Below are 27177 nucleotides of genomic sequence, written 5' to 3'. Positions count from 1 at the left end.
GTGCGTCAAAAGGCACTATGAGGGAGGGGCACCCACCCAGACCAGGAGCTTTGGAGGAAGTGGTCTGAGTGGAGACACGAACAGCAAGAGGGCATTAGGCAGCTCACATAGCGGGAGGGAGAGAGGGGAAGGGGGGATCTGCAGGTGCAGAGACCCCGAGGCTAGGGAGAGTGTGCCGAGTTTAGGAACTAAAAGTTCAGTGCAGGTACGTTGTGTGAGGCAGATCCTTACCGGTGGCAGAAAGGAGTCTGGACTTTATCTTGACCACAAAATGAGGCCAAGAGAGGGTTTTAACCAGAGGACTATGGTCTGAAGATCAACAGAAGTTGTGATCCTGTTGAATGATAGTTGGGTGTGTGTGTGTGGGGGGGGGACGTGTGACAGGGAGGGGAGATCTTCAGAATGGAGACACATCCAACCTTGGCAACGATTGGATGTGGATGGTAAAGCAGAGGGGAGAACCAAGCGTAATTCCGGTAAGATAAGGGCCAGCAAACTCAGCTCCGAGGGCTCACAGGGAAGTAAGACACTGACTTTAGGGTGTCCTCCCAGCTCACCCCCTCCTGGACATCCTCCTAGCCCCTAGACCCAACAGAAGTTTTTCTTTTTTCATATGTAGTTCTTAAGAATTGGATATAGCTTGCTTAAAGCTAATATGGATGAAACTATAATTCAACCAGCTTCAAGATATGGCTTTAATCCTTCACCACACAAAGAGAGTTGAAAAGAAATAACTAAACATACAGGTAATAAGAAGCCTACAGCTCATTTAAATACATAATTCACATCCGTGCACTTCGTCTGAAGGGACCCTCAGAGGATGGGCACAGCCGAGGGCCTGGAGCCAAAAAGAAGGGCTGCATCTGGTACATTGATGTAAGCTGGGAAGGATCCATAAAGACATCTTCACGATGTTTGAAGTCACACTGGAGGAGAATGCCAACTCTATCATCTGGAAGCTAGTCAAATCTTCTTGGTTTTTTCCCCTTTCGCTAGCAGCGGCATTCCATTTACTCAGATCAGCCCTGCCGCTTACATAATCATTCCCCCACCCACGGCGCATCCCAGTGGGGGGAGATCAGGCCACCAGGAAAAACACGCGACAGACTAAGATGGTCACAACCAGGGAGAACGGGCGCCTTTTCACGAAATTCGGGTGAGGTGGCTTTATTCAAATGCATCATCCGCTTGGTTGTAGGACCAGTCTGACTCCACCACCCCAAGTCCTTCGTAACTGAAGTTTTTTTCATTAGAGGTTGCATTGTTCTTCTTCCTCTTCAGAGGCTTTGCTCCCTGCAGGTGGGCCGGCTCAAACTCGGCAGAGGTCACAGTGTCGAGTCCTTTGGCAGAGGGAACCTCAGCCCCAACCGGTTCCGCTGCATCCGGATGATTGGCCAAAAGTCGGTGGCTCCTCAGCCTTTTCCTTATGTCTTCTTCTTTAGTCTGAAAAGCAGTATGAAAGAAGAAAAATGAGCCAAATAACTTGATCATGCCTATGCCTGAAATGAACCCGTATGGCTTGTCCATTTCATCATTCAGTCACTTCACAAACACGGGCTGAGGCACTGCTGTGGAGGACAGACACACTCCCTCCGCTCCTGGAGCTTCTGGGTGGCCCTTGGTCTCCGAGTGGCCAGGTAGGAGGATGGAGACAGAGGTCGGCAGCCCACAGCCGGGCAGGCTGCTTCTGACGGGATGGGGGACAGAGGGTGATGGGGACCAGGTGTCCTCTGATGGTCTGCACGGCCTCCCCTCAGCTTCCATCCTCCCCCACGAGGCCTCCTCCCATCCCCGCCCCAACTGAAGCTTTTCTTCTTCCCTATGAAGAAGACTCCATACTCAGAAGGGAACATTGCTTCCTGAGCCTACATGGATGAAACCGGCATTCAGTCAGCTTCAAGATGTTGATTTACCCCTGCACCCCACAAAGAGAATTCAAGGAAAATTACACATACAGCACAGGAAGCATACAGTTTACTCAAATACTTGATCCCAATCTCAAAGCACCAGATAGGAAAGGCCTATGTGAGTGCATTTCAGCAGGCAACCTGCTCAGGCAAGAGCTCCGGTACCTTCCTGCGCCTCTCCACCGCCTGCATCTTCTCTTCCAGGTCGTTCATTGTGAATGCTTTTGCTTCCTTTTTGAGCTTAAGCTTTTTCAGCCTGGCTGGCAGCTTTCTCAGCGGCGTCGTGTTTACCTGGAGGAAGACAGTTTTCAAAAGGGAGAAACAAACGTTATTCAGGGGCCGAGGAGAGATCCGGGAGAGGCAGAATACACACAGTGTAAAATGTCAGTCCTAAAAATCTACACAGGTATTTTAGCAGAGTTAAAACCACCATGTGAACGCTGGGAACAACAGAACTAATTCCTCAAAAAAAAAAAAAGTCTTCGAGATGTCTAGAAAAAACAACAGGCTCTTCCTGAAACCCATGAAAGAATGTAAAGATGTTCTGGAGCCAGAGAGGATTCAGGAGAAGAAAACATTCTGGAGAATTCTGGAGAACAAGCACAAGGCAGAGAAACGTAGCGGATGAGTGATGAATGTGTAGTTCAAGGTAAAAAGTTAAATCTGATAATTTTGTCCGGACTTCAAGCTCTATTACAAAGCTGTCATCATCAAGACAGCATGGTACTGGCACAAAAACAGACACATAGATCAATGGAACAGAATAGAGAGCCCAGAAATGGACCCTCAACTCTATGGTCAACTCATCTTTGACAAAGCAGGAAAGAATGTCCAATGGAACAAAGATAGTCTCTTCAACAAATGGTGTTGGGAAAATTGGATAGCCACATGCAGAAGAATGAAACTGGACCATTTCCTTACACCACACACAAAAATAGACTCCAAATGGTTGAAAGACCTCAATGTGAGACAGGAGTCCATCAACATCCTAAAGGAGAACACAGGCAGCAACCTCTTCGACCTCAGCCGAAGCAACTTCTTCCTAGAAACATCGCCAAAGGCAAGGGAAGCAAGGGCAAAAATGAACTATTGGGACTTCATCAAGATAAAAAGATTTTGCAAAGCAAAGGAAACAGTCAACAAAACCAAAAGACAACCGAAAGAATGGGAGAAGATATTTGCAAATGACATATCAGATAAAGGGCTAGTATCCAAAATCTATAAAGAACTCATCAAACTCAACACCCAAAGAACAAAGAATCCAATCAAGAAATGGGCAGAAGACATGAAGAGACATTTTTCCAAAGAAGACATCCAAATGGCCAACAGACACATGAAAAAGTGCTCAATATCACTCAGCATCAGGGAAATCCAAATCAAAACCTCAATGAGATACCACCTCACACCAGTCAGAATGGCTAAAATGAACAAGTCAGGAAACGACAGATGTTGGCGGGGATGTGGAGAAAGGGGAACCCTCCTACACTGTTGGTGGGAATGCAAGCTGGTGCAGCCACTCTGGAAAATTGTATGGAGGTTCCTCAAAAAGTTGAAAATAGAGCTACCATATGATCCAGCAATTGCACTACTGGGTATTTACCCCAAAGATACAAAAGTAGGGATCCGAAGGGCTACGTGCACCCCGATGTTTATAGCAGCAATGTCCACAATAGCCAAACTGTGGAAAGAGCCAAGATGTCCATCGACAGATGAATGGATAAAGAAGAGGTGGTATATATATACAATGGAATATTATGCAGCCATCAAAAGGAATGAGATTTTGCCATTTGCAACGATGTGGATGGAACTGGAGGGTATTATGTTGAGTGAAATAAGTCAAACAGAGAAAGACATGTATCATATGATCTCACTGATATGAGGAATTCTTAATCGCAGGAAACAAACTGAGTGTTGTTGGAGTGGGGGGTGGGGTGGGAGGGATGGGGTGACTGGGTGATGGACACTGGGGAGGGTGTGTGCTCTGGTAAGCGCTGTGAATTGTGCAAGACTGTTGAATCTCAGATCTGTACCTCTGAAACAAATAATGCAATATATGTTAAGAAAAAAAGAAGAAGAAGAAGAAGAAGGTAGCGGGAGGGGAAGAATGAAGCAGGGGAAATCGGAGGGGTAGACAAACCATGAGAGATGAAAGACTCTGAAAAACAAACTGAGGGTTCTAGAGGGGAGGGGGGTGGGAGGATGGGTTAGCCTGGTGGTGGGTATTGAGGAGGGCACATTCTGCATGGAGCACTGGGTGTTGTGCACAAATAATGAATCATGGAACACTTCATCTAAAACTAATGATGTAATGTATGGGGATTAACATAAGAATAAAAAAAAATCTCATAAAAAAAAATCTGATAATTTTGTAATATTCCACAGGCTACAAAGGCCTTTCATTTGGGATCGAGATTGGGTTTTAGTACTCTGGGTCTCAAAAAGGAGAGAATTAACAATTACTGAGCAGTGACCCTGGGCTGGCCTTTGAGTCAGGACTTTGAGAATGTTTTCATGACATTAGGAAACATCCCCGACTACTACCCTTTCTGTAGTTTAAAGCAGGGATAATGACTTTCTGATTACAATTTCTAGTTATAAAAGAGTAAAATTGTTGTAAAGGTTTATTTATTTATTTATTTATTTAAAGATTTTATTTATTTATTTGAGAGAGAGAATGAGAGAGAGCACATGAGAGGGGGGAGGATCAGAGGGAGAAGCAGACTCCCCGCCGAGCAGGGAGCCCGATGCGGGACTCGATCCTGGGACTCCAGGATCATGACCTGAGCCGAAGGCAGTCGCTTAACCAACTGAGCCACCCAGGCACCCGTTGTAAAGGGTTTATAAAGAAAGTTTTAATGTACATACTTTTTCTTTTTAAAAATTAATTTAAAAAATGTTTTTAAAGATTTTATTTATTTATTTGAGGGAGAGAGAGAGAGCATGAGCAGGGGTAGGTGCAGAGGGAGAGGGAGAAGCAGAGTCCCGCTGTGCAGAGAGCCCGACGCAGGGCTGGGTCCCAGGCCCCTGAGATTGTGACCTGAGCTGAAAGCAGATGCTTAACCAACTGAGCCACCCTGGCGCCCCTAGAAATTAATTTTTCATAACATACATTGGTCATGAAAAAGTAAAGCAACACATAAATAGTTTCCTAGGCTTCGGTTTAACCACCTGGTCCCCAGTCCTATTCATCAGCATGAACTAGAGTTTGGTATGTGTCTTTCCAGAATTCTCTATGCACATATATTTATATACATATGTATGTGTAGTACCTCTGTAATGTTAAGCCAAACAAATGGGATTATACCCTCACCAGGCTCTGCAATTTGCCTTTTTCACTTAATTTACTACAAATGTCCTTCTAGGTCAGAATATATAGATTTATGACAACCAGGGAAGGTCCCAATGAACTCTGGGGTTTCATTATAAATAAACTGATTGTTCTAGGTAATTTCTCTAAAGAATTTTAAAGACAAAAGAACTATTGATATCCATTGTAATATCTAAAAGACTGTTTCTTTATACTATAAGACTGCCCATACTGAAAATACATCCACAGAGAAGAGGTCCAGCACAATAGAAAAAGATACCAAACCAAGACTCAGACAGACCTAGGTTTGAGCCCTGGCTTGGCCATGGTGTGTCTTGGCCTGAGTTCTTAAGCTCTGTAAGCCTTGCTTTTGTCATTTTAAAAATGACATTTTAGGGGCACCTGGGTGGCTCAGTCGTTAAGCGTCTGCCTTCGGCTCAGGTCATGATCCCAGAGTCCTGGGATCGAGCCCCACATTGGGTTCCTTGCTCCACGGGAAGCCTACTTCTCCCTCTCCCACTCCCCCTGCTTGTGTTCCCTCTCTCGCTGTGTCTCTCTCTGTTAAATAAATAAATAAAATCTTTTTAAAAAAAATGACATTTTAATAATACTTATATCACAGGATTTTCTTTCTTAAGGAAGTATCAGTAATCACTCAGGAAATGGTCATTACATTTCATTTAGTGAAAGCAATGACTTTTTAAATGAAGTTTTAAATTTTAATTCCAGTATAGTTAACGTACAGTGTAATATTAGTTTCAGGTGTAGAATAGAGTGATTCAACACTTCCATACATCACCCAGGGCTCATCACAAGTGCCCTCCTTAAACCCCTTCACCTGTTTCCCCATCTCCCCCGCCACCCCCCCCGGCCACTTCCCCTCTAATAACTATCAGTTTGTTCTCTATAGTTAAGAGTGTTTCTTGGCTTGTTGCTCTCTCTTTTTTTCCCCTTTGTTCATTTGTTTTGTTTCTTAAGCTCTACATATGAGTGAAATCATATGATATTTGTCTTTCTCAGACTTGACTTATTTCACTTAGTAGAATACTCTCTAGCTCCATCCGTGTTGTTGCAAATGGCAAGATTTCATTCTTTTTGATGGCTGAGTAATATTCCATTGTGTATGTATATATATATACCACATCTTCTTTATCCATGCATCAGTGAATGGACACTTGGGCCATTTCCATAGTTTGGCTATTGTAAATAATGCTGCTAAAAACATAGGGGTGCATGTATCCTTCTGAATTAGTGTTTTTTTTTATTTTTTGAGTAAATACCCAGTAGTACAATTACTGGATCATAGGACGGTTCTATTTTTAACTTTTTGAAGAACCTCCATACTATTGTCCACATTGGCTGCACCAGCTTGCATTCCCACCAACAGTGCATGAGGGTTCCTTTTTCTCCACATCCTCGCCAACACCTCTTGTTTCTTGAGTTGTTGATTTTAGCCATTCTGACAGGTGTCAGGTGATATTTCATTGTAGTTTTGATTCTCATTTCTCTGATGATGGGTGATGTTGAGTCTCTTTCCCTGTGTCTCTTGGCCATCTGGATGTCTTCTTTGGAGAGGTGTCTGCTCATGTCTTCAAGCGGTGGCTTTTTTCAACACAGAATCATCACCAAGTTACAGTGTTTGTCTTGAAGGACAGGAATGGGAACCCGAATCACAGGGGCCAGCAGGAGTCCTGGGCTTTAAACCTGGGTCGACCACTAATACCCATGGTGTCACCTAGACAAAGCACCTCTTCTCTTTGGACTCTGTTTTCTTTCATGGAAAAATAGTGAGGAGGCTGAGGACCACTAGGGTTCCTTCCAGCTTTAAGAACCATGATTCTCGGGGGGCGCCTGGGTGGCTCAGTCGCTAAGCGTCTGCCTTCGGCTCAGGTCATGATCCCGGGGTCCTGGGATCGAGCCCCGCATCAGGCTCCCGGCTCAGCAGGAAGCCTGCTTCTCCCTCTCCCACTCCCCCTCCTTGTGTTCCCTCTCTCGCTGTGTCTCTCTCTGTCAAATAAATAAAATCTTAAAAAAAAAAAAAAAAGAACCATGATTCTCGGAAAGCCTTTTAGAGGGAAACATTTGTTGAAGTTCTGGCTCAGTTACAGCCATCAGACAGTTTTATGTGGTGAGAAGTTTTTCACTACATGAAAACCGTGGGATGTTGGTCAAAGCAAGCTCCCCTCCCCCATCACTGTATTATTTTTATGACAATTGGCTCTCAGGCTCTCTGCTGGCAAAGGCTATTTGCTGCAAAGAGGGATGTTCTTGCTGTAGTGGTTCAGCTAAAGATACTGTGAAATTAGTATGAAAACAGTTTTTTGGGAAGTTCACTCCTGGAGGGCTAAAAGAACATGAAATGGTAATCCCAGATTCAATGAAGAAAGACTCTGTGAGGGTTTCCACAGGAGTCTGCATCTTGACTAAAGTAGATGAGAAGTTCTGAGAGACGTGGGATTTCAGGTCTGGGGGGACTCTTCCTGTGGCTTTATCCCAGATGACACCTACAAAATCAAGTACTTCCTCCTGCTTCCAGAAGTGAATCCTCCCTGTGCAGCCCTCTTCCTTTCCTTGAAAGACCTGAGGGAAAATATCTGTATTCTTTCCCACTGGATTTTCTGAAGTCAAGATTTACCAACTGTCGGCACTTGAAAATAACAATGATAACATTACACTCAGAGAGGTGCTACTCATAGAAACTCAAAAAAAAAAAATCGACTCTAAAACCTATAGAAGTTGCTAGTTCAATGATTGGCTTTAAGAATACCAGCAGAGGACTGCTATGCCCAAAGATGCTGTGATAAGGTTTGGATCTTATTTCCAGCCATCCTTGCTCATATATATTCCTTTTGCTGCTGCTGTGGATTCCTCAGAGCTTCCCTAATTAACTGTTGACCCACAGATGAGCTACGTTGGCTAAGTTCCCTCACTAGAGTCTTGTGCACAGAACGGGTCCAAGCTTCCTGCCATTCCTGCTCCATCCCTTGAGGCCATGCAGCAAAGCCACGGTGTTAGCTGACATTAGTCTCACCCAGTCCATGTCCTCCTCCTTAAAAAACTCCTCATGAGGTTCAACAATGTTAGAGACTCTGATGCAAGGTGAACCAACTCCCTCACTCTAATGAAGGTTACCACACACAGAAGTTGCCGAGAGGAGGGAATAAGCTTTGGCCAGAGACAGAAGGAGTCAATAGAGAAATCGGAGTCTTGTGTTTGGAGACCCTGGGCGGGTTTAGAGACGGGGGAAAAAGGAGTTTAGGAGAAAAGACACTTCAAGTAGACAATACCAACGTGGATAAATGAGAGCCAAGTACAACTCTTGTAGGGATCTATACCCATCCAGACACATAGTTTCATGTGTATATAAAGTATATACACATTTGTAATACAGCCACTTAAGTCTCTTTAGAATGTTTTAAAGTATACTGAAAGATTCACTTAGTCTGATATTTAGCTTAATATTATATTCCTTACATATCATTATAATTCCTTCTGAGTGAGGGTATATTCTATTAGTATGAATCTGCTTGAAAGCATGTTATCTGAGGTGGGCGGGGCCCTATGGAATTGCTATAGTATTTGCTAACAAGCAAATGATAAAAATTAAGAAAGAAAAGATGAATGGGAGCCATGAGGGATAGATACTGCCATGGAACTCCAGGGAGAGACTGGTCCATGGGGGGGGGGCTGTCCCCTGATTCAGCAGATGAGCAGAGGACCCTCACTTTACAGAATCTTCTCTTATATTTCCCTCTACATGAGAACCAAATTGCAGAAGTGGACAGATCTAACATTCCCTTGTATTTATACTCTTGGTCTACATAAGAAGTCTTGTTTTTAAAGTAGTCTCCATTAATTATTCCATTCCTCCCAGATATTTGATTTAGAAGATTTTTTTGATATCAATGAAGAAATTGTGTTACACGTCTAGTTGGCTTCATCACATTGTAGGAACTGCTGACATTTACATCCCTTTTGGCTTTTTTTTTTTTAGCCAATTCTATCATCTGCTCTTTTTTTCCTCAAAACACATTATTAAATATTGGATAGTTAAAAGTATGATCCAATTAACTATCCAATTAAGTATGATAGTATAAATAAAGGTATGATCCAATTAACTATTATTAAATATTGGATAATTAAAAGAATGAACTGTCTAATAATATTTCTGTTCTTAGTATGGTTCCCCTTTCAGTATTCACTCATCTTTGTACATTGGCCTCCTAACTTTTCCTAGAATATGAAGACACCTGGTGTCTGATATACATATGTTCTCACTACACCTGAATCGAGAGACTTTACCTGTGACACTGTACAATTCTATCTCTCCTTCATTTCCATATGTTCCTGGGTATATCCTTAGTCCTCTACCTGAAAGTGTGTTATAGCATTATAATATTATTTATATAATTATATATAATATATAATAATACATATATAATTATTATAACATTATAACATTAACATATATATTTATTATAATAATATATATAACATTATAATAACATTTTCAGGAACAATTTAGAATTTTTTTCATAATGAATGGGGGAATTAAATTTCTTTTTTTTTAAAAGATTTTTATTTATTTATTTGAGAGAGAGAGCATGAGCAGAGGGAGTGGCAGGCAGAGGGAGAGGGAGAAGCAGACTCCCCGCTGAGCAGGGAGCCCAATGTGGGGCTCGATTCCAGGATCCTGGGATCATGACCTGAGCTGAAGGCAGACACTTAATGGACCGAGCCACCCAGATGCCCCGGGGAATTCAATTTCAAAAGATTTAACCCTTTGCAGCTTTATGATGAATTTGAGGATTTTGTGTCCACGTTGGTAGAAACCTCAGGGCAGTGGTTCTCAGCCTGAGCTGCCCCCCGGAATCACCTGGGAACTCTATAGCCAGGGCTCACCCCCCAGTCACTGGTCCCAGGTGGGACCTGGGCGCTGGGATTTTTTGAAAACTTCCTAGGTGATTTGAATGTGCAACCAGGTTAAGGACCACGGCCCTAGGCGATAAAACACACAGCTGTACTGTTGCAAGTCTGGATTATGCTGGGACATCATGGCCCAATTGCAAAGCAAAAAGCAAAAGAAATGAAATGTGTTATTCTTGCCTACCTCTGTGGTCCTGTCACCTTTAGATCTTTTTGAGAACACTCCAGCTAGGCTCCTGACAGCAATTCCATTTCCATATAATATGAACCCAGTCTTCCTCTTGGGCTCACCTAATGATGTTATTGAAGGTCAAGCCCATAGTTGTCATTTTTCAATAGATATATTTCTTTCATGCTGTAGTTTATATTAATTAACTCTGCTGGTGCCCTTGTAAAGACTCAGTCTGAACTCATTTATCTCTGGCGTTTGAATCACTGACAGATGTTTCAATGCTGTTAGCATCAGGGTTCTACAGCATTTCCCTAAAGAAGGCATTGCTTCGCTACTGAGAGTTTTCACAATCCATCCTCCTCCTCCAGTTTGCTCTCCTTTTTCCTTTTGAGACACCTTCCTTTTTTCTGACCCCCAGAGACTCCCCAACAGCTAGAAAAAAAAATCCCTCCCTTCGTTTTCCATGTTAAAGACCCATCTTCTAGTACTTTCAAATAAGATATGGTATTCTAAAGTGCCCCGTATCATAATAGCGTCACCCAGATGTAAACTGTCATTTTACTGGCATTATCTTTTCCATTATATCATCTATTTTTACCATCCCCTGACCCCTACACTCTCTTATTACTGGCAGCCCGATAATATCATTCATGAGGTTTCGCGATCTCCTCTCTTTTCCCCAAATACCTTCTGCAGGACGTATTTTCCTTCTTCAAAAGAAAATGCCACTTTGGCTTTTATTCATGAGTTCTCAGCACTTCCTACACGCAGAGAAGGAAATTACCTTTATTCAAACACTTAAGTGACTTGGTTGAGGTGGCAAACTTAATTTAAATAATGCATCTTTTTTATTCCCAGTTAGTTGTTTTCCCTACAAGACAGGGACAGGCAACCATAGAGGAGACTTTGATGTTCCTTCTGGTCCCTACTTCCGTCATTTCTGTGTCTTTCTTTTTTTTCTTACTCATTTCTGCTCAGGCTTCTTTTCTCTGTTAATTCTTCTTTAGGATGATAGGGGTTGCCTGGGTGCTTTGGTTAACAAACAAACGAGAAAACAGACCAAAACAACACCTGCTATCCTCTTCACGGGCTTAGAACTTATTAAAAAATTAAGGACTCAAGACTTGGCCCACAACCAGTTAAAATCAAAGTAAAAATACTGCCCACACTAAGGAAAAACAATGATCAGTTAGTCAAGATGAATCAACAAAGAAAAAAAATTAGAGTATGAGGATTTTTATCATTGTATTCATTTCCTCATGTTTGACCTTAGGGTGTATATAAGCATGTCTGTTATAGCTTTGGTATTTAGGTGTATTTCCCTATTACAGAAATCGGAGTTCAGTTTTATAGTCATAATACCTAGTACACAGGTAAGGCTTAATAAAAATTGTTCCAAGAATGAAGGCAGGTTATTCAATGGGGCTTACTGTCTCTCAAATTCAGTAAAACCCAAGATGTTTTATTGGCTTCATTAATCATTGAAGATTAGAGCAATTTCTGGAGTGCCTGACTGGCTCAGTCAGTGGACCATGCGGCTCTTGGTCTCGGGGTCGTGAGTTCAAGCCTCACATTGGGGTTAGAGGTTGCTTAAATAAATAAGCTTGAAAAAATGATTAGGGCACTTCGTGAATCTGTAGAGAAGGGTGATGTGTAGAGAGGAGAGAGAATTTATGGGAGAAAAAACTGGCTTAGCTAAATGCTACAATCTGCATGGTGACTTGAAGAGTTTGCAGAATGTAACTTGCTACCGATCCTATTCTATTGCTATTTTTAACTATAAGCTAATGTTAATTATGGAATTACTTGCCATGACATCATAGGATTCTCCATTTCCAAATACTTTGCTGTGGCTTTGTATTATTCCTTGAACAATTAATTCCTCCAGAATGTCTGATGACTTTTGTCGCTCTTGGCTCTCTAGGGGTTGGGGTTTATGGATTAATCCGGTCACTAGGTCTAAAGGGAAAGAAAGAAGGAATAGAAATGTAAGCATGAACATTTTATCAATCAGATGCTAAATGGATGCCTTATAAATCAGGTTACTTAACTAAATCTTAGTCTCAGCACTCTTACCTATATATCTGTTTCTATTATAAATCTTTGAATTGTTTGAAGTTCAAATTCTTAATGTTTTTACAGAGGATACACATCAGCATAATATACTGTTTACTTAGCAGGCCCCGTATTAACATAAAAAGAAGTCTTTCATGTGCTGCTATGTACTACTTTTTTGTTGTAACAACACTTACACACTTGAGTATGACTACATGAGTTCTCTACGCTAATTGTGAAGCTAAAGCACAGCTAGGAAGGAGATATTCTTCCAGTGACTCTTCTGAGCTGCAGTTTGGTTTCTATGCTTTGTATACAAAGGATAAACAGTGGGATGTTGCCAAGAGACTTCTAGTTCTGCAACCTTGAGTTTACAATGACGCTATCTGCTAAATCTATGTAAGTAAGAGTATGCCTTTTTGAAAAGAGTCTTAGAACCAAATCACAATTGAAGTGATATCAGCTACATTTTTATTATTGTTTCTAAAAATGGCACTGAAACAGTTTCTTGGGGAGCCTTTATAAACTGCACTAATGAGAGAGATCCCCCCAATAGAAATCACCCAGTTCTACAAATAAACAAGCAAGCATCTGTTTTTACAGAGTCACATTATAAAATAAAGGTGCAATGAGGAGTCCTCAGAAATGGGCTATCTTCTGTTTTGTAATCATCGGGAAGTCCTGATAGTAACCAGATTCATTCCACCTAGTGGACTGAGTCTTTTTATGAAAATTTCTAACCTCGCTGGTTAACAAAGACAGTTTTCATGAATTTGTAGCGGGAAGATAAAAAAAAAAAAATGTGCACACACACACACACACACACTAGCCAGATGTTTCTCACTTCAGAATATTCAACTTGTTACAAGAGACTTCTCTATTGACCACTGCAAGTAACTTCAACAAATTGCCAATAATCTCATTTCTCGTCCAGTGCTGGGTCTTCTACCCTTGAAATAGACTCAATTTTCACTTTAAAGAGTGCTAGAGTGGTAAAACATGTCTTTCAAGTCGGTAAACTAGTAAACTAAAGCTTGAAACAATAGAGAAAAATTCAATAAAAAGTTAGAGGTAAATCCTCTTCAAAGAATTAGGAGGATTTTTTTTTTTCTTTGAGAAGGGCTTATCTGGAAGGGTCAAAGTAATAGTTATTACTTACTGAGCACTGAGGTGCCTGGCATCATATTAGGTACTTTACATACTTTGTAACGTTGTGACTTCTGTGACAGAGTTACCATTATCCCTATTGTATAAATAAACTATATGAGAGAGGTGAATTAACTTGCTTAAGGTGACACAGGTAGGAAGAGAATCAACTAGGATTTGAATCCAAGAATGTCTGACTTCAATACCCATGTTCTCTGCCACCTCCTTCCCCAAGGTCATGGAAAGAGCTGCACTGCATGGTCCATTTCCCCTCTCAGGATGCTTATATATATTTTTTAAGATTTTATTTATTTATTTGTCAGAGAGAGAGAGAGAGAAAGAGCACAAACAGGGGGAGCAGCAGAGGGAGAGGGAGAAGCAGACTCCCCGCTAAACAAGGAGCCCGATGCAGGACTCGATCCCAAGACTGTGGGATCATGACCTGAGCTGAAGGCAGGCACTTAACTGACTGAGCCACCCAGGCGTCCCATCAGGATGCTTCTAAAGAGAATGCCATAGTCGACAACTATCACTAACGTAATAAAATTATTAAAATGATTATGAAATAAAAACAACCATCTCGATCAATTTATTTTTCTGAGTCCACCAGAATACTGGCTTGACATTGACGGGGGTCACCCTACAAAGAAACCCCTCCACTATGACGGTCTTGCAACTAATCCTTGTGATTTCTCGGGATGCTGAAGACGATTGGGGGAATGTGGGAAAGTGACATGATGCTTCTTTCTGATTATGAAAGTAATACATGGTTATCAGAGTAAACTTGGAAAGTATAGAAAAAAAGAAAAATGCCCATCCTCTTACCATTCAGAGATTACCTTTGTTGCTATATCAAATTTTATTTTTACAAATTTGACATCATACTGAACATACAGTTCTGTTTCCTATGCAGTTAACATATAGATTAGTGTTTTCTCACAAGGCTAGAAATTCTTCGTAAGTGTAAAAAGTGAAGTCGTACAAGAAAACGTAGGTGAATCCATCTTTAACTCTGGCATAGGGAAAGGCTTTCTAACTATGACTCAAATTCCAGATTCAGTAAAAGAAAAGATTGATAAATTTTACATTAAAAAATGTTTGCAAGGCTGGGGCGCCTGGGTGGCTCAGTCGTTAAGCGTCTGCCTTCGGCTCAGGTCATGATCCCAGGGTCCTGGGATCGAGTCCCACATCGGGCTCCCTGCTCAGCGGGAAGCCTGCTTCTCCCTCTCCCACTCCCCCTGCTTGTGTTCCCTCTCTCACTGTGTCTCTCTCTGTCAAATAAATAAATAAAATCTTTAAAAAAAAATGTTTGCAAGGCAAAAAAAAAGCAATAAAGGTCAAATATAGATATCGCATACCTCCTGATTTGATGTACTAAACAGGGTATAATATCATTTTTTGTATTTTTGCTAAAAATGGATAACCTGAAGGTAATCGTCAGGAAATATCAGAAAGACACAAACTGAGGAAGTTTCTACAAAGTAAATGGCTTATGTCTCCAAACACATCAATCCGATAAAAGACAAAGAAAAGCTGAGGGACTGGCTCCAGATTAAAGGAGAAAAACACCGCATGATACCTAAATTAAACATGTGATCCTGGATTAGATTTTGAACATGAAATTTATTTATAAAAGACATTTGTGAGACAATTGATAAAATTTAAATATGCAGATGAGATAATGTACTGCATAAGGGGTAATTTGCTGATTGTGATCCTTGTCCTGTGATTATGCAAAGAATATCCTTGTTTTAGGAAACACATACTGGTGTACTTAGGAGTAAAGTGTCATTATGTCTGCAATTTGCTTTCAGAAAAAACCTACGTGTGTGTGTGTGTGTGTGTGTGTGTGAGAGAGAGAGAGAGAGAGAGAAGGAGGGGGAGAGAGAGGGACCGTGATGCATGTAATTATATCACATTCAAATGTGGTATAATGTTAGAATTTGGGGAATCTGGGGGAAAGAATACAGGCATTCTTTGTTTTTTGCAACTTCCCTCAAGTCTGAAATTATTCAAAATAAGTTTTTTTTTTTTAAAGGAAAGACTTGGTAAGTGTTCGTGTGAAACTTGAAATTTTGAGCAAATACACTCTAAAGATGGGCAGAGCAGGGATGTAGAAAAGAGACAGAAGAGAAACCGGGCAGAAAACAAATATAAAGCGTAGGTTCTCATTCATTCTGTGGGAAGGTCTTTCCTGGAAACTAATTTACACCACATCTTGGGAACACCTACTTTAAAATTCACTCCCTCCCCAGCCTGGTGTGTCTGTCATCACTACCCTGCTGGACGGACTGACTGAGGGTTCGCCCGGGTCCCCGTGCACCTTACGGTCTACAGTCTGTTAGCACCATAGACACTGAGTATCCGTGCCGAGGTCTAGGAGGAATTCCCATCAGTGGAATTATTGAAAAAAAATATATGTGCTGGCCGGACACACAGAGAGAGGAGGGGCTGCCCAGCTGTATCCCCCACCTCCTACCTCACATCAGAACCACCAGGTGAAGGCTAATATGAAATCTACCATTAGTAGAGAGTGCCCCCAAAGTCCAAGGAAAAGAATCTCATTTACTAACCCATCTATTTTGTTTTTAGATTTTATTTATTTATTTGACACAGAGAGAGAGACAGCGAGAGAGGGAATACAAGCAGGGGGAGTGGGAGAGGGAGAAGCAGGCTTCCTGCCGAGCAGGGAGCCTGATGCGAGGCTTGATCCCAGGACCCTGAGATCATGACCTGAGCCAAAGGCAGACGCTTAACGACTAACCCATCTATTTTCCAGGTCTGACATGTACCTACGGAAGAAATGACAGTGGTGAGGAATGACATGAAAGCCTTCCCCTCAAGTAAAGCAGAGCATTTTTCCTTGAGTTCTATTGAGCTCACTTTGTTTCAGAGGCTCTTAAATCAACACCGGGGGTGGGGCAGTGGTAACTCAAGTAAAGAAAAACAAACACGGGAAAAATCAAAATAGTTTCTAGGGAGCACACCGGTCATAATGACTTTTTCTGTGTTTTTGGAAGATGACTGTTTTGTATATTTGCTGATCCTTTGGATGGGAGACACGGGGGAAACAGTTTGATGTAGGTTGTATTTACTTTTTCAAATGGAGAACTTTCTCTTGGAAAGATGCGAACACAGCTGAAGTTTACAGGAATGTAACCAAAGTCTGTGTGAGTCTTATTCTAACTAAGGCCTGTTTCCCAACCACCAGTAAGGGCTCTTAGCTTAAAAAAAGAGAGAGAGAGAAGAAAAAAAGAAAAAAGGAAAAAAAAAAAGAGAAAAAAAGCAAGATGGTTTTAATTACTTCATCTGCAAGAAGATTAATGGTTAGCATTATTTATTCACATAATGAAGTCCTAAGGCTCCATCTTCATGTCTCAGAGGTAGGGACTCAGCCATTAGGAGCACCGCCTGGTCCACAAAACTGTGATAAAAAGGTTGCTACCATACATTATACAATATATTTAGAGAGACAGTATTTTGTGGAGATTCATATAAATGAGGGCCATTACCTGAATTTATTCTTCTGTTTCTTTCACTAAGAGCTGGGGGACTTTCTGGGATGGTTCCAGGTAAGCTTCCCAGCGGAGCCTGGTTCTCCAGGCTGTCGGGGCTGCCCAAGGTGTCCTTGGGTAGTGCAGCTTCACTCTGGGACCTGCCGTCCTCCCCGGAATGAGTCCCACCGACATCAGCCTGTGAAAAGGGAACGGCTCCATGTGAGAGTCAAGATTTCTTAGAAAATGGTTTCTTGGAAGATGGAAACAACATCACAAGGTCTGCTTTGCAAATATTCAGCCAACTAGTACTCAGAGTGGAGGCTGAATAGCCCCAGCTCCCTGGAGATATTACCTTGCATGCAGACGTGATTCATTTAAGGGCCCCGAGATGGCTCGATGATCCTGAATTACCCAGGTGTGACCGCGAGTGTCCTTATGAGACAGAGACAGAGGGCAACGCGACTACAGAAGTGGAGAAGTTGAGACACGCTGAAGATGCTACTAGCCGAGGAACAGGAGGAATTCAGCTCTAGAAGCCAGGACACACAAGGAAGAGGATTCCTTCCTCGCAGCCGCTGAAAGGAACCAGCCCCGCCGACACCTTGACTTGAGCCCAGTGGAACTGATTTTGGACTTCAGATCTCCAGAATTGGAAGAGAGTAAAATTGTGTTGTAGCGAGCCACCAAGCGTATGACAATTTGTCATAGCAGCAATAGAAATGGATATAGTATCTACTAGGAATCTATCAGGTACAAGCTACAATGCTGAGCGCCCCGGATGACTCCAAGATGAACACGTTCATCAAGTGTGAAAAGTAAAGATATTGCGGTGTAAAAAGGTGTTTTTTTTTTTAATGAAAGTATCTTTATTGTTTTTGCTGATTAAAAAAGTAATACAGACTCATTGTAAAAATAAATAATACAGAAGGAGACTGGTGATGATCAGTTTTACGTGTCAACTAAGCTAGTCTACAGTATTGCTATTCCATCATACTAAGTGCTTGTTGAGAGAGTATTTGGTAAATGTGGTTATCGTCTACAATCTGTTGACTTTAAGTAAAAGAGAGTATCCTTGATAATCTGGGTGGGTCTCATCCAATCAGTTGAAGGCCTTAAGAGTAGAATTGAGGTTTCCCTGAGGAGGAAGGAGTTCATTCTATGGACTGCATCTTCAACTCCAACCTGTCCTTTTTTTTTTTTTTAATATTTCTTTTTTTTTTAAAGATTTTATTTATTTATTTGAGAGAGAGAGAATGAGAGACAGAGAGCATGAGAGGGAGGAGGGTCAGAGGGAGAAGCAGACTCCCTGCCGAGCAGGGAGCCCGATGCGGGACTCGATCCCGGGACTCTAGGATCATGACCTGAGCCGAAGGCAGTCGCTGCTTAACCAACTGAGCCACCCAGGCGCCCCAACCTGTCCTTTCTGACTGTTTATGCTATCGTGTGGGTTTTGGACTTGCTTAGCCAGCCCCCATAATCGCATAAGCCAATTCCTTGTAATCTCTCTCTCTCTCTCTCTCTCTATCCAGTCAGCGAGCCATAATCCTGGTTCTGTTCTTTTGGTAGAACCTGAATGATACAGAAACACAGTAGAAAGTAAGTAGGTACTATTCCCTAGACAAAAGCACTATTAACATCTTAGTATATAACTTCCCAGATGTGTTTGTTTAAAGAAATAGAATCTTTAAAAATAATTGGAATTGGCTAATTAGCACATGACGATGCTCAATATCATTAGTCATTACGGAAATGCAAGTCAAAACCGGAAGGAGATACCACCTCACATCTACCAGGATTACTACAGTGAAAAAAACCACATAAGTGTGAACGGGGATGTGGGGACATTGGAGCCTTTGTACAGTGCCGTGAGAATATAAAATGATGCAGCCACTTTGGAAAACAGTTTGAGGGTTTCTCAAAAAGTCAAACAGAAGGGCATCTGGGTGGCTCAGGTGTTTAAGCGTCTGCCTTCAGCTCAGGTCATGATCCCAGGATTCTGGGATCAAGACCCACACTGGCCTCTCTGCTCAACAGAGAGCCTGCTTCTCCCTCTCCCTCTGCCTCTCCCCCTGCTTGTGTGCTCTCTCTCTGTCTCAAATAAATAAATAAAATCTTTTTTTTTTTTTAAAGATTTTATTTATTTATTTGAGAGAGAGAGAACACATGAGAGGGGATAGGGTCAGAGGACGAAGCAGACTCCCCGCCAAGCAGGGAGCCCGATGTGGGACTCGATCCCGGGACTCCAGGATCATGACCTGAGCCGAAGGCAGTCGCTTAACCAACTGAGCCACCCAGGCGCCCCATAAATAAAATCTTAAAAGAAAAAAAAAAAAAGCCAAACAGAGTGTTAGCATCTGATCCAAAAATTCCACTGCTAGGTATATATACCCAAGCAAAATGAAAACATATGTCCACACAAAACCTTGCACACAAATGTTCAAAACTAATGTTCATAATATCTAAAGAAGTAGAAACAACCCAAATATCCATCAACTGATGAATGGATAAATATAATGTGGTCTATCCAGACCAAAGAATATTATATGGCAATAAACAGAAATAAAATACTGAAGTACGCTGCTACGTAGGTGACATTTGAAACCTTTACGCTGAGTGAAGGAAGCCAGACGCAAAGATGGGTCCACTTACCGAATATTCGGACAAGGCAAATTAATAGAAACAAGAGTATAGATTTAGTGGTTGCTTGGGAAGTGGAGGTTGGCTGCTAATGGATAGTGGTTTCTTTTGTGGGGAGGATAAAAATGCTCTAAAATTAGATTGTGGTGATGACTGTGGATTGTGCATTTTAAATGGGCAAGTTGTATGATATGTGGATTATATTTTAATAAAGCTATTTGTGACTAAATCAGGTTATATATTAAATGGTATTGTATTATTTTTTAAAAGATTTTATTTATTTATTTGAGAGAGAGAGAATGAGAGAGAGAGAGAGAGCACATGAGAGGGGGGAGGGTCAGAAGGAGAAGCAGACTCCTTGCTGAGCAGGGAGCCTGATGTGGGACTCATCCCGGGACTCCAGGATCATGACCTGAGCCGAAGGCAGACGCTTAACCAACTGAGCCACCCAGGTGCCCCTAAATGGTATTGTATTATATTTCTGTAACCTGTTTTTTTCATTAACAATGTATCAGAGACATTTGCTTCCGTCAGTGTATATAATGTATATAGGGATATATAGGTCAGTGTTTATAGGTTTACCTCATTCTACTTAATGGTGGGGAGTAGTCATTTAGTTGATGACTGTAGTGTGGTCTGTTATGTAATTACATATATCACAACTTGTTTAACCAATTCCTACTGATGGCCATCTAGCTGTTTCTACCTGTGTTTGTATATATATTTTCAATATAATGAACAGTGCTGGCATAATATCTGTGCATAAACATCAGTGTGAACTCACCCAATCATTCCATGAGAATAAATCCCCAGATATGGACATGCTGGATCCAAAGATGTACACAATTTATATGAATATGGGTTTCCAGAGGGTCCTCCATAAATCCTGCACTGGCGTACAACCCCACCTTTCCCTTTTAAGAATATCAATTTCTCCATACTACAATTCCGTTGCTTGCAAATAGGTCAAAACTCTGTAAAAAAAGGGTCCATATGTGATTTAGACAACACCCAGAATGCTGGTCCGCATCAAATCTTTCAGAGTCCCACAGCAAGAGAAGAAAAGTAAAACAAAAATGTAGTGAGTTTTTCAAAAAGCTAAATTAATTCAATTTAAAGAACTGTCATTTATTTGGAAAGGCAGCGGCATGTTCTAAATATTGGTATGTTCAGGAACACTTTTCTCCAGTTCCTTCTAACTCCCCTGCCCCCTCTCTCTCAGCGCTGGCTCTTCTTTTCTTGCTTGGGTTGATCGGCCAACCTCTTCTGCATCTAAGACACACATACCAGAGGAAGCCTCAGTGTCCCCAGGAGACCTAAGAACATAATCATCTTCTATGAGTATTGTCCTCTGGGTCTTCTTCTCATGTCTATTGATTTTGTTTTGTTGGCCCAAGGGGTGCTCTTCTTCTCCCCTGTGTATTCGAAGGGCCCCAGGATCCTACCTCCAAACCCCAGTATTTCCAGCAATGCCCTGGTACCCTAGTACCACGTTGTATCTTGCTGGGGCAGCAGAAGGTGTTGAAGAAGAGAAGATGCTTGAATTGGGTCTTGATGAATGAGTTTCCAAGAAGAAAAGTGGGCAAGAAGAAAGGATCCTTCTAGACAAGAGTCTAAGCACACACAAAGATGGGGTATGAAACAATATTGTGAGCATATGAACTTGAATTTTTCCAGTGGAGCAGAAACAGATGGAGGTATAAAGGGGTAGGTGCTGAGGTGGGAAAGGAAAGTCAAGGAATTTGATTTTATTTTAAATGCGACAGGAATCCTTCATAGGATTTCTTTATATGGAAGTAAAATAAAATAATCAGGTGTGTTTTTAGAAAAATCACTGGGATTAGTGCAAACTAGGGGAGCTGAAGGAAGCAAGGAAGAGACGGAGCAGGGCGGCCAGTAATGATGACTGAAATTTTTCAGGTGAGATCTGATTGAACGTGAACTAAGACAGTGGCAGTGAAACTGGGGGAAAGAGACGGGCCCAGAAACATTAGAAAGGAAGACAGCACATTTCTCAGAACTTCCATTTAAAGGAGGGAGGTCTTGGGGCACCTGGGTGGCTCAGTCCTTAAGCGGCTGCCTTCGGCTCAGGTCATGGTCCCAGGGTCCTGGGATCGAGCCCCACATCGGGCTCCCTGCTCAGCGGGAAGCCTGCTTCTCCCCCTCCCACTCCCCCTGCTTGTGTTCCTGCTCTCGCTGTGTCTCTCTCTGTCAAATAAATAAATAAAATCTTTTAAAAAATAAATAAATGAGGGAGGTCTCTCTGGTTTGAAATTATGACTCCAGGCACTAAACAGAAAGCATTCCCTTTGGGAAAATTGAATTAAAAAAAAAAAATAGGACAACAGCATGAAACTCCTGGTACTCTCACCATAAAAATCATACAAATTAAAAAAAAAAAAAGCTAAGCACATTTGTTCACTTTCTGGAAGCTCTCCAAAGTGCTTTGAAATCCCTCAGAGGCTAAGTAGAAATCACAGTCGCTGGGTCATGGTGGCTCCATGGTGGTTCTTGTCATTCAGTTAGGGATTCTCGTATGTTCATAGGGAGACTCATATACCTCCTCATCACCAGTTTTACATAGCATGATCACTCCAGCTAAACCAACATCACTTTATCGTGCTGAGGGTTAATTAGATCTGTGCTTCAGGACTACATGGGAAAGTATGAAAAAGCGACCAACTGAACAAACAAACAAGTAAGCTAACAAGAAGTCAATCAATTTGAAATACAAATGGTATATGGAGAAAGCATGAGAGCAAATATGTGCTTTTTCTTTCTCTCTCCATTTGTCTTTCTTCCTAGACATAGTTACTGCCGTGTAGTCCCTGTATGGTAAGCCGACCCAGGAAAAGTCTTTATAGACATTACATATTATTGTTTATTATATCATAATCCTATTATATCAGACATGGTCTCTTTCACATGCACACACACACACTTATGCACACATATATCACAAATATATATAAATCCGTATTATTACATATAACAAAGAAAAGGAGACTGATGCTTTTTCTGGGGCTCACAGTTCATGCTGAAGGTAAAGCAAAAATCATGTTAGGTATTCTTGCCCCTCTTTCCAAATAAACTATTAAAAACCAATTATCTGCAGTGATGGTGAGACAGGTGATTTTACAACTTCGTTTTGTTTTGCAGACCTTTCGGTTTTTGGACCTAGGAAGGCACTGAGTTAAACATAGGGATGAATGCTGCCATCTAACATTTCCCATTGGAGACCCTGAAAAATTTAACCACAACAAACAAAATGCCCTTTTTGGAGCTGAGAGCAAATTTGAACATTCTCAGTCCTAAAGGTGGCTTTTCACAAAGATATTCTGTCATCTACAAGTCAGAGCATATTTAAGTTTCACAACCCTGCATGATCTCCCAACGGTTTCATCAAAGCCATGAACCCAGGCCTTAGCAAGGATCTTCGCCCTTTTATGCTTACTTAGACCCAGTCTGCCTTCAAGCTGTGTTAGTGACCAAAGCTTAAATGGTAGCAGAGGAAACACAATCTTTTGACATAAAATTACATATACCAGCCTTCAGTTTCCAGAGCAGAAATGTAAGGTTTTTCTCTTTGGAAAACTAAGTCTGTCTTTCAAGTATCTTATCTATGTGCAACACATTCTGGAAATTTTAACCCTATTTCATAATCTAGACTGGAAAATGGAGTTCAAAGACCAGAGATATTTACAAATTAATTATATCTCTGCCCCTCGGGGTATGGCAAAACAGATTTCTTGTTCTTTTTATGCATGCAGGGTTTTTATTTTCACACCAATGAGAGGTCTATCTGCCGTGGTGCTGGGGGTGGGGGTGGGGAGGTGGGGGGAGATTTTATTTTTTCCTAGAGATGAAGTTGTAGTAGAAGTACAGAATCAATATGTTTCTGTATTTTGTATCAATTATATTTTATACTTCATTGTCTTGGGGATAAAATCTTATCAATTTTAGACAGAATTGAAAAGCTGAGAATTCTAAGCTAACAGCGATGCAGGAGAATCATCAGCATTCCAAAAAAGATACTAGTTTTAACTACAGACAGAGTTGTTTTTGGTGTTTTGTTTGTTTTGGGTCTGGAGGTACTATAGGGTGTGTTCTAAATCTTTCAGGAAACACATTTGCCAAACAGGTTGGAGGGAGTCATCCGTCAAGTCTCCCCTGAGCTGAAACCTTAAATCACATTATTGGCAGATGCATTTTAAAAATGTTTGTCTTGCAGACATATAGGAAAAATGTATTCTTCAAAATTTGATTTTTCTAGTTTACATCTAATGAATGTAAAAACAAATAGCAACCCTCCAAAAACACTCAGAAATATCATCTTTTAAAAATCTTGACTAGAAGAAATCACTTAGTCCCTTTTATTCTGATGATAAACAAGACTTTTCTTGTCAAAGATTAGGGAAAAACTGTGAAGGGCCCTTGGAGATGGTCTATTCCAATCTAGTCTGTTCCCTTTCATAAGAAGCCGGAAACTCGGAGTTCATCCTACAGAAGAACATTTCTCCAACTGAGAAAAGTTTCCCACGCTTTTCTCATCGTGCATTATTTTATTACCATGTCTTTTTACCACTTTAGACTAAGGTAAAAGTGAGGAGAAAGTCAGTAGGCAGGTCTCGAGAAGTTCGAGTCAGAATATTTTAAAGTTGTGCCGCTAAGACACATAAATATTTCATGCAAGCAAGCACGTTCATCTCATTTTAAAGACACCGGTGAACTACCGAACCCTCAGCCTGTGCATTTAGGAAGTTAGCAAAAGCAGCACTGCTCTGATAGCTAGAGAGTGTTTAATTAATAATCATACCTTTGCTGGATCAGATTTCCAAAGTCAAGTGCCTGGGGTGGGGAAGGAGGTATATGGGTGAGAAGGTAATAACTCAGGATTGCCCTGGAGGTCATGAAGAGGACAAGCTGGAGCACAGGTGGGGGTGGGCAGGAAGGATCCAGAGAGACCAGTTAGGAGAACTGGACAGAAGTCCAACAGAGACACAGTGACTTTCATACCCAGGGACTTCAGGAAGAAACACAGAAACCCTCCCAAGCTTGAGGAAGCTTGGCTTACAGGGACCCAGAGAGGATTGCTTTTTATCACTTCCTCCTGCTCTACCTCCTTCCTGCTCAACAAAACCATTTTCAGTAATAACCACGAAATGAAACAAAGGTTAACGGCCAGATAAGAAACACAGATAGTGAAAATTTCCTTCTATGGAAGTCTTATTCGTAATCATGCCAGTAGAGTAAATTAAAAAAAGTTTTTTCATATGAAAAGAATAAAAGCACAATGGGTTAATATTTTAAGTCACATTAATATAGTTTTTTAAAAAATTGTATTTATTTATTTGAGAGAGAGAGCGAGAGCATGAGTGGTGGGGAGGGGCTGAGGGAGAGGGAGAAGCAGGACCCCCACTGAGCAGGGAGCCCGACTCAGGGCTCGATCCCAGGACGCTGAGATCATGACCTGAGTGGAAGGCAGATGATTAACTGGCTGGGCCACCTACATGCCCCACATTAATATAGTTTTTGGAAAAAGGGAGAAAAATGTATTCCTATATATTAATTCAAAGCAGTAATGAGTAATAAAGATGACCAAATTGTTTCCAAGAAGCTAATACATCTATAAGGCAGAAGGAGTTTGAAACAAACATTTACCACGTGAGAAAGAACTGTCACAGCAGTGGTGTTTGGGCTCAGTGCTGAAGGTTAAGTAGGAATTCATCAGGTGAACTGGAAATAGGGGCCTGGGGAGGGCATTCCAGGAAGGGGGAATGGCATGGGGAACAGCATGGACGGAGTTGATGAGCGGAGGAAGGGAGCACTGCAGGTTCCTGGGGCAGACCCAGGAGTATGCGGGACTGGACAAGATGACTTCAGAAAGAATGGCGGGACCACGTGTAGAGGGTTTTGCACACTCCAGGGATTTTTTTTTCTTAGAAAGAAAGGTGGCAGTGTGGGAGGCAGATGGGGTAGGGAGGATGCCAATGGGAGAGACAGGAAGACCCAGCAAGAGGTAATAGGGCCCTAAACTGGGACAGAGGCAGTTGGGATAGAAAGCAGGAAACAGGGAGGCCTGGGTGGCTCAGTCGGGTAAGCATCTGCCTTCTGCTCAGGTCATGATCTCAGGGGCCTGGGATTGAGTCCCGCATCGGGCTCCCTGCTCCTCGGGGAGCCTGCTTCTCCATCTCCTTCTGCTGCTCCCCTGCTTGTGTGCGCTCTCTCTCTTTGTCAAATATAATAAATATCTTAAAAAAAAAAAAAAAGAAAGAAAGCAGAAAATTGTCAAAAGGGGGGATATCCGGGCCTAAGGCCCAGTTTCTGTTTTTTTTTTTTTTTTTTTTTTTTTTTTATTTGAGAGAGAGAGCATGAGAGGGAGGAGGGTCAGAGGGAGAAGCAGACTCCCCGCCGAGCAGGGAGCCCGATGAGGGACTGGATCCCGGGACTCCAGGATCATGACCTGAGCCGAAGGCAGTCGCTGAACCAATGAGCCACCCAGGCGCCCCAGTCTCTGGTTTGTTTTATGATGTGCCCCAAGAGCAAGGTAGCTACTCTAAGGGGCACCAAATGGACTGGCACATCGTCTGCTGAAAAAAAAGGTGTGCTCTTTAGACAGTAGCTCCCAAACTGCCCTTTCGGTAGGGTGACCGTAAATCCCAGTTTTCTGCGGACTGGATGGGCCTAAATCAGACTGGGCAAATTTGTTAACAGTGCTCCTTTTCCCTCTTAAAAATATCCTGCTTTTGATGATAGATTATACGGTGATACTATCTTTGGGCGACCCCTCTCCAAGGTATAGCCCTGCGGGTTCCCAGTTTCATTTGTGAGTGGAGAGGGAGAAGCAGACTCCCCGCTGAGCAGGGGAGCCTCAGGCAAGACGTCCACCTCTCTGGGCCTCAGGGTCCAAGCGAGAGGGCTCAGCCAGACAGATGGCCTCCACGATCTCTGCGAGCTCTAGGTAATTCTCAGAGGGCCCACTTTCCGGAAGCCAATAACCTACAGCAGCTCTCCGGCACTCCCCCCCCCCCCCGAGAATCCCCCCAACCCCAGCTCTGGGCAGAACGCACAGCTCTACCTGCCACTCCTGCCTCTGCCCTGGGGTGTGACCACCTCCGCAAGTTCTTGAAACACAAAAGGCTCTCAAAGCTGGTCCTGTGGCAGGAAGAGTCCTGGATTCAGCAGCAGTTAAACACCGGGGAAGAGAGCGGCTCCCACCCCGCGCACCCACCCAGGAGGGCTGTGAGCCCCTGCGGACCCAGCTCCAGCCTCCAGTCGCCCCCCAAGCGGGGCAAACGGCTTTGTGCCCGCTTGTTTGTTGTGTTTGCTCGTTGTACCTTAAATCCCTCTTCCCAGCCCTTCCTGGGCGCCGGCACGCGTCTCTGGTCCTCAGCAGCCCGGGAAGGTCCGCAGCCCATGCCGCGCGCCGCGCGCTTCCCCTCCGGCCGGGCGGGCGGTGCACCCCCGCGGGTGCTCCCTGCTGCGCCCCTGCGCCCTGCACCCGCGCCCCTGCGCCCTGCACCCGCGCCC

General features: G+C 42.4%; 1 protein-coding gene across 1 annotated transcript; it reads right to left on the bottom strand.

The window, feature by feature from the left end:
- Nucleotides 1-838: 838 nt before the first annotated feature.
- STMND1 (stathmin domain containing 1) lies at nucleotides 839-27065 on the bottom strand. Its single transcript, XM_035030491.1, has 5 exons — nucleotides 26985-27065; nucleotides 17026-17206; nucleotides 12123-12271; nucleotides 2073-2198; nucleotides 839-1443 (listed from the first exon to the last, which is right to left on the bottom strand). The coding sequence occupies exons 1-5, from the start codon at nucleotides 27063-27065 to the stop codon at nucleotides 1168-1170; spliced, it is 813 nt and encodes a 270-aa protein (XP_034886382.1). The 3' UTR covers nucleotides 839-1167.
- Nucleotides 27066-27177: the final 112 nt, after the last annotated feature.

This window comes from Mirounga leonina, unplaced genomic scaffold, assembly GCF_011800145.1.
Source record: "Mirounga leonina isolate KUSES-001 unplaced genomic scaffold, KU_Mleo_1.0 Mir_366, whole genome shotgun sequence".
NCBI lineage: Eukaryota > Metazoa > Chordata > Mammalia > Carnivora > Phocidae > Mirounga > Mirounga leonina.
The sequence above is the reverse complement of the archived record's forward strand: the minus strand, read 5'-3'. Positions and strand labels throughout refer to the sequence as shown.

What these genes read in the sequence shown, in the direction of transcription:
- STMND1 (XM_035030491.1), bottom strand. Translation starts at nt 27,065, where the DNA reads ATGGGCTGCGGACCTTCCCGGGCTGCTGAGGACCAGAGACGCGTGCCG. An exon ending in GAGAATCCTATGATGTCATG is followed by an intron (nt 2,199 to 12,122) that starts GCAAGTAATTCC and finishes GTCTTCCTCCAG; the next exon opens with GTAAACACGACGCCGCTGAG. An exon ending in CGGTGGAGAGGCGCAGGAAG is followed by an intron (nt 1,444 to 2,072) that starts GTACCGGAGCTC and finishes ACTGCTTTTCAG; the next exon opens with ACTAAAGAAGAAGACATAAG.